Source organism: Centrocercus urophasianus, unplaced genomic scaffold (genome assembly GCF_019232065.1).
Source record: "Centrocercus urophasianus isolate 14NV4802_14NV808 unplaced genomic scaffold, USGS_Curo_1.0 seq_18, whole genome shotgun sequence".
Classification (NCBI taxonomy): Eukaryota; Metazoa; Chordata; class Aves; order Galliformes; family Phasianidae; genus Centrocercus; species Centrocercus urophasianus.
Window position 1 is genome coordinate 2,367,929 of NW_024884733.1, and position 6,820 is coordinate 2,374,748.

Sequence of the window (6,820 nt, forward strand, 5' to 3'; positions counted from 1 at the left end):
TTTTTCTGCAGCAGATTGCAAATATAGGCTTAAAGCAGCCAACTCAGATATTGCAGAAGAATTCTGACAGGTGAATGGGAACGTGCTCGTAACTTCTGGCTGCCGCCCCGGCAGTGGCATTTTGGATCTGTTGGGTTTGTTATTAGGCGACTAACCGGGGATTTGGGCTGTCACGGTGCAGGTAGTTGGACTGTCTCGTGATAAGCACATATGGGAGTTATTCAGCATTGTGGTAGGTGCTTGGAACAGTACGTCCATTGGCCTTGAGGAAGAAATTAAGCGAGGAAGAAGGAGCTGAAGGATGAAGATAAGGAACAAGAAGATGGACACCACCTGGAGATGGCCACCATGGAACAGTGTAACAATGAAGGGCCAATGGCAGGACTGGTGCTGGGCAGCTTGGACTGATACCCACCAATAAGGTTCCGACAAGTGGACTCTGGAGGGTATATGAGATACTGTTGAATTTCAATAAATTGCCATTTTGCAGCATCCTCCATATTGGTGTCTGTGTTGCAATGGTCCTAGTGAGGAGAGACTGCGGGTAGAGCAAGGAGAGATCGCTAGCCCCTGCAGTGAGGGACCCTGCAATGGTGGCGTGTCTGCGGCAAGATCTAAGAAGGGGCACTCTCGCAGTGTTTTTGTTGTGCTATAGGCCGTCTCCCATTTGTGCAGGAGCTGCCAGCATTTGAAGAGAGAAGGTAGTGAGTTATACGTGTGCTGAAGACAGACTTGATTCCAGTATGAGTTTAGCACTTGCTGCCTTCCTTCCAAGCTCCCACACCTGCATTAATAATGGCTAATAGGGGGTCAGAACTGATAAGGTGCCAAGGTGATAAGGTTTATTTTTCATTAAGTCCCATGGCAGAGTTTTCTTCCCCTAGTGTTCCCTTGACTCGTAACTGTTTTCTTACAGTTTTTAACCTGCCAGTCATTTCCATCTCCGTCAGCACACAAAACGACAGAATGTTTCCCCAGTGCAGGAACATACAGTGCTAGCCTCGGGTGGGAAAAGCTGAGATTATAGGAGGAGCATTGGAAGTCCCAGGTGAGCGATGGGAAGAATGGCAGATGGGAGAGGATGACGAGAAGACTGCCCTAAACTATCTGAAAAAAAAAAAAAAAAAGGCTATTACTACATATTCAGATTTTATCAGGCATAGCTCTGGATCACCATGTGTTAGAGGCTATGGGTATTGCTGATTGTGGAAGGTTAACATAACACACTTGGGTGTTCTTAGTGTTTCTTTCTGCAAACTTGGAGCAAGTAGGCGTGTCTTTCCTTCCTTTATGATGAAAGCATAGAAGGGTTGCTTGGGTCACACTGGTTGCTGGGATGGGCAGGCCTGGCCTACAGCTTGGTACCAGACCTGGTGCTCTGCTGTGCGTGCTGCACTCGCAGATTGAGCTCTGGGCCTTCCTTTGCGAGGATAACGCTGTGAGATCACGTCAGAAGCAGCGCTGTGCTGTGGACGTGAGCTGGTGGCAGCTTAGACTGAGCGGGCTGAACAGGTGAGTTGAGGTGGTTGCTGGATTGATGCTGGAAGGTGTTTCAGGAGAAAAGCCAGGCTGGGGATCTTGCGCTGCCCTTGCCGCCTGCTGCCCCGCACCCTGCCAAGGGATTGTTGCCAGAGGCGTTTGGTTCCATTTCAGATTCTGTAAGAGCACAGATTTCAGAAAGAAAGAACAAAAGGAAGAGCGAAAGAGCACATATTCTCCCAGAATGCCCCTCTGCCCCGAGAGCAGGCACAGCAGCTGCAGCAGCAGCCTTCCTCTGTCAGGGATTCCCGGTGCCTGGTCAGCCACCAAAGAGGAAAATGACAGAGAGAACAGGAGAGCAGGGCCTCTCAGTACAAACACAGGAAAGAAGGAGTTCTGGACTAAGGGAAAGGCTTCCCATTATAAACAGGTGCTACCTAAAAATTATCCGTCAGGGATTTGGGACCGGCCTCCACCTGAGCACATCTTTATTGAACAGGCTGTCTCCAAGCATGCGTTGTTGCTTCTGTGGTGCGGAACGTGTTCTGTCCTGATCCAAGGTTGGCATGTTCTGCCTTCTTCCGCATACGTTTAGTGAGAACTCACAGCAGTAATGGTGGTGGCAAGCCAGGCACTCAGCTGTGACATCACCAAGCACAGCACTGTGTGCTCAGGTGACACACGTGAGCCTTGCAGCCACAAAGGCGCTGTGCAGCTCAGTGGCCGTGCCTGTCCCGTGGCTGCGCAAGCCCTCTGCTGAGGGAGCGCTGTTGGCTGTGGGAGTTGGTCGCGTGTTCCCAGCTGTCATTTCCACAATCCACTGAAGGTTGCTTGAGTGTTGGGATAGTTCCTGTACGCAGCTGATGTCAAGGCATTTCATTTCCTGCCCCCTCTCTAGCCCCCACTCCAGAAACCAATCGAGCGAGAGAAGAAGGCCGGGAAAATGCTTATTGCTCACTATTTTCCACCTCTCGATACTTTCTTTAGGGTCCGTTGATTTCCCTGACCAAGCCAGAAGACTTCCAGTCCAAGAAAGAGCGAGGCAGCTCTTTCCAGGAGTGGCAGAAGTCCCTGTGGAGAGATCCTCGAGAACCTGAGCTTGTTCTAGGAATTTCTCCAGCATGGCCAACCAGGGAAATGGTTCTTATTCCTCTTCGCACTCCACATCTCGCAAGGTATGCTTGGGTGCCTGTTGCTTTGTTTTTCTTGCTTTTCTTTAGTGTTAAAGAGGGAGGGGTTGTGTAGGAGGATGCCTGCTGCTCTTTGGTTCGCTTAGTATCCACTTAGCTTCTGAGTTTGGTTCTCAGAATGAGACCTGATGTCATGGTGGATTCTCAAGTTGTGCTCTTTTGTTGTTTGTTTTTTCAGATTCGCTTGAATCGTGGTGAGATGTGGAGAAAACAGAAAGCCTCCGAAGGTAAGAACTTCTTGTAATGTAGCGTTGGGGTGCCTTCATCCAAATATGACTGCCTGAAGGGTATTTCTGATGTCTGAGAGAGGAAAATTGCAGTTCTGTGCCAGCTGCAGAAATGGCAGAGTAATAATCAACAGCTAAGGGGCACATTGAATAAAATATGCTTGAGAATTGGAAGGTTGTGATTGACGGTTCTGAGATTGTCCTCCAAAGAGCTGTTCTTCAAGTGTTGCTTGTTTTCTCTTTGTCTGAAGGTGATGGGAGTGGCATCCCAGTGAAGAGCAGCCTTGCTGAAGGACTGGGGAGGAAGGTGGAGGTTGACAAAGCACCAACGAATGCTACAGGTATTCAGCGGGCATTGGAAATTGGTGCACAGCTTTTCTGCTTAGGCTTTCTGTTTCTTCTTTCTCGTGGTTCTTCTCTTGGCATGTCGCTGGAGCTCTTACTGTCTGGGATTTGAAGTTACCTCTGCTGTTCTATTTTGAAATGCGTCCCCAAAGTTGGCATTGATGCAGCCTCCCTCCTTTGTTCCCTTCGGTTCTGTAGTTCAAGTCCCCGGCTCTGGGAAGGAGAGGCTAGGATTGTCCTGCGGACAAACTGGCACGAGGACAGACAGTAACTGGACATTCTGTATATCACACTTAACTCCTTAAATTTATGAGCATTTTCATACAGCTCTAAAAATTGATCTTAAAGGAAAAACAAAAGCAACCTGGTTCTGTTTTCCTGGAGTGCTGAAACTCTTCTGGTGGCTGCTATTAGAAATGCGCTCCGGGGATGCGGTATTTTTCCACTTGCGCATCTTCTGTGAGCCCTCCCAAGGTGCAGTATGCTTAGGCACGGGTAGAACAGAGCCACTGCTAGCAGCAGGAGTCTGAGATGCGAATGGAAAGATGCAGTCAGAAGGGAACAGGATAGGTGAGCGATTTTGTGTAGCAACTCTCTCTGGATGGGGCCGGTCTTCAAAATGGTACAAGCAGCTCAGGAGAGGAGAGGGATTTGCAGAATGAGCCTGTCCTCAGATGCATTTCTGTGAGCACTGCAGATTGGTTTTCCTTAGTGCTGCGGCAGGCTTTGGAGAGTGGAAGTATTGTTGGAATCTCTGTTCATCTTGGCGCTTCTCGTTTCTCAGTGACCCCAGAGAAGGCTGCTAAGTCGACAGGAGACTTCCGTGTGAAAACACTGGAGGAAATCCGCCAGGAGAAAGCGAATCGACACGGCGGAACTCCAGCTCAGCTCCAAGCTGAAGGGCAGTGTCAAACCGAAGAGCAGAGCACAGAGACACGACCTTCCCAGGCAGTTTGCACCTCAGCTTTCTCCCAAGCCCTGCCTCTCAGAAAACGCAGGCGATCAGAAGATGGGAAGCAAAATGCAGACGAGTTGCCTACCAAGAGAAGGGTTCAGGGTGAAAACAGTATGCAGGGCGTTCTCACTCCATCTGTTGCTGGCCAAGAGAAGGTGGAAGAGCCAGTGCATAAAGTCAAGCCTTTGGAGGAAATCCATATTAAAACCCTGGACGAAATCAAGAGGGAGAAGGCTCTGCGGCTGCAGCAGAGGGAAGAAAGCGTGTCAGCTCCTCCAGCCCCACCCGCACCTGCCCCAGCACAGAGGAGATCGATCCAGAGTCCAAAGCTAACAGGTACTGAGTTGCTTTAGTACGTCCCTGGGGAAATGCTAGCCCTGTTAGCAAATGGGGTTTGCATTGGGTTTGCTTCTTGTGCAGAGGATGAAGAAGTTTAAGGCTACCAAGACCATCTTTCTAAAGCATGTATCGACTCCTTAGAGTAAGGGCCAGTTTCTGTCCAAAAGAGCAGGCAATCAAACATCTCATTGTTGAGGTTAGATCAGCTTTTAAAAAAAATAACAATAAATAAACGTGTAATGGATGAGAAGAGCTCAGATGCTGTGTGGATGGCACACCGCAGCCTTTCTCTCAATAGTGGACATGAGGACATAAACACGCATAGGAAACAGAGGTGCTCAGGGTTCTTTGCTTTTGCTGCTGAACGACGAGATTTTGTTTGTTTCTTTTCAAGCTCCTGCCATAGAAGCAGAGACGCACGTGGAACGCAGCACATCAGTTCCAGAAGCTGTGTGCGCAGCTGCACGGAAGCGCAAAGCAGCTGAGATGTGTGGCAGTGCTGTGAGTGCCACCGCTGACGGCACGGAGGAGCCTCCAGCTAAAACTGCAGCTGTGGTAAGGACCGTGGCTGAAGCTGTCGTGGATCCCCAGTCGTAGTGAAATGGAAGTTTTACGTTTCTCTTGGGGAAACGCTGGAAGGTTCACAGGTTCTCTGTGCCTGGAAGCCAGGAGCTGCCTGCAGATTCCTGCAGTAACCTTCCAGTGTTCATTAGAGGCATGGCGGCGTTCACGTAGTACTCTGTGATTCCGCCCTTCTGGGATTTCTCTGTGGTGTGAAGGATTTTGTCAGTTAGTGCTGTGTTCTCTAAAACACTGAAGCTCCTTGGTAACTTTGAAGGGAATCTGAACTTTCTTCAGGAGCACTGGGGCTCTGCCTTTGGGTTAAGGCTCGGCAGCGCCAGAGAAGATGCAAGGATGCGTGGAGGAAGAAGCTGCTCAGGAATGTTTCCCTGTGCATCATTCTTGCTGTCTTGTTTCTCCCTAGGCTGTTGCTCCAGCCTGGCCAGAGGACATCCTGGTCACTGTACGTGAAGCAGAGACACCCCCAAACAGGTGATGACCACAGCTTGTTTTTTTTCGTAGTCATGATGTTTTCCATGATCTGTAAGTTCTCCCATGCCTAGGAAAACAGAGGGATTTGATCTAATTGGTGCCAACAACCACCAAAGACATTTGTCATCAGAAATAACGTCCCAACTGCTAGTGGCTGCTTGTGCCTTTAGATTGTTTTCTTAATGTTGCTAAGTGTTCCAGAGCCTTGTTGGCTCCTCTGAACACCTGAATGAAGATGAGGAGAAGTCCCTCCAGTTCCTTGTGAAGTGATATTTGAGGAGTGGCCAGCCATGCTTTTTGGTGCTCAAGAATGCCACCTCAGGAATTGGAGACTTTGACAACACTGCTAGGAGAACAAAGAGCAGAAGGGATGGATGGAGATCAGCCTCCTGGGCTGGCAATCCGTCTCTGCAGAGCATGTCATGAGAAAGAGAACTGTAGTGGTGAACACAGACAGATATCTGTGGAGGTTGACTCCCTAGCATTATTACAGTCCAAGTAATGAAGGAGGCAAAGTGCCTCTGGCTACAAAAATTGGACCATGCTTGTAGGCACCAAGCGCTCTGTCTGCACAGATCAGTTGCCACTGAAAATCATGCCTGCTTTTGGATTGGACCTTAACTGTAGGCCAGGTTCAAGGAGTGACAACCTCCGTATTGGTAGGAGTTGTAGGAAAGGTTAACGATGGATTTTAGAGCTGGTCTGAAGAAAAGGCTTCTCCAGTCAAGAAGTGCCAGGTACTGATTTTTCTCTTCCTCGTTCTCCCAAGTCCCGACCTTCATCTGGGATGCTGGGCAGAGTCTGTGGCCCAGGCAGAGCACTCCAGTTGTGCTTCACCTCCTCCAGAAGTAGCAGCAACGACACAGCAGCTGTGCTCCACTGCAGCAGGGAAGACGGCGTTTGCTGCAGAAGACGGCTATGATGATCTAATGCTAGAGCTGTCAGGTGGAGATGTGGAAGGAGGAGAGGATTTGGAGATGGGGATGGATGTTCATGAGCTCCTTCAAGAACTCTCTGAAGTGGCTCAAGGATGCTGGGCAGAGTCCGTGGCCCAGGCAGAGGACTCCAGCTCCGCTTCACCTTCTCCACAAACAGCAGCAAAGGCACAGCAGCTGTGCTCCACCGGGGCAGAGAAAGTGCCATTTTCTGCCGAAGATGACTATGAGCAGGTAATGCGGGAGCTCTCAGATGGAGAGTTAGAGGGAGAAGTGGATTTGGAGCTGGCAAACAAT

At 49.6% G+C, this 6,820-nt stretch overlaps 1 protein-coding gene across 1 annotated transcript in view; it reads left to right on the plus strand.

The window, feature by feature from the left end:
• Positions 1 to 2,600: 2,600 nt before the first annotated feature.
• LOC122160634 (zinc finger CCCH domain-containing protein 11A-like) overlaps positions 2,601 to 6,820 on the plus strand; it is a 4,563-nt gene continuing 343 nt past the window's right edge. Inside the window, exons 1-7 of the mRNA XM_042819407.1 lie at positions 2,601 to 2,654; positions 2,848 to 2,896; positions 3,148 to 3,237; positions 4,026 to 4,532; positions 4,930 to 5,090; positions 5,521 to 5,588; positions 6,358 to 6,757. Of these exons, the coding sequence (XP_042675341.1) occupies positions 2,601 to 2,654; positions 2,848 to 2,896; positions 3,148 to 3,237; positions 4,026 to 4,532; positions 4,930 to 5,090; positions 5,521 to 5,588; positions 6,358 to 6,757 (1,329 nt within the window). The remainder of the gene's footprint in view (positions 2,655 to 2,847; positions 2,897 to 3,147; positions 3,238 to 4,025; positions 4,533 to 4,929; positions 5,091 to 5,520; positions 5,589 to 6,357; positions 6,758 to 6,820) is intronic.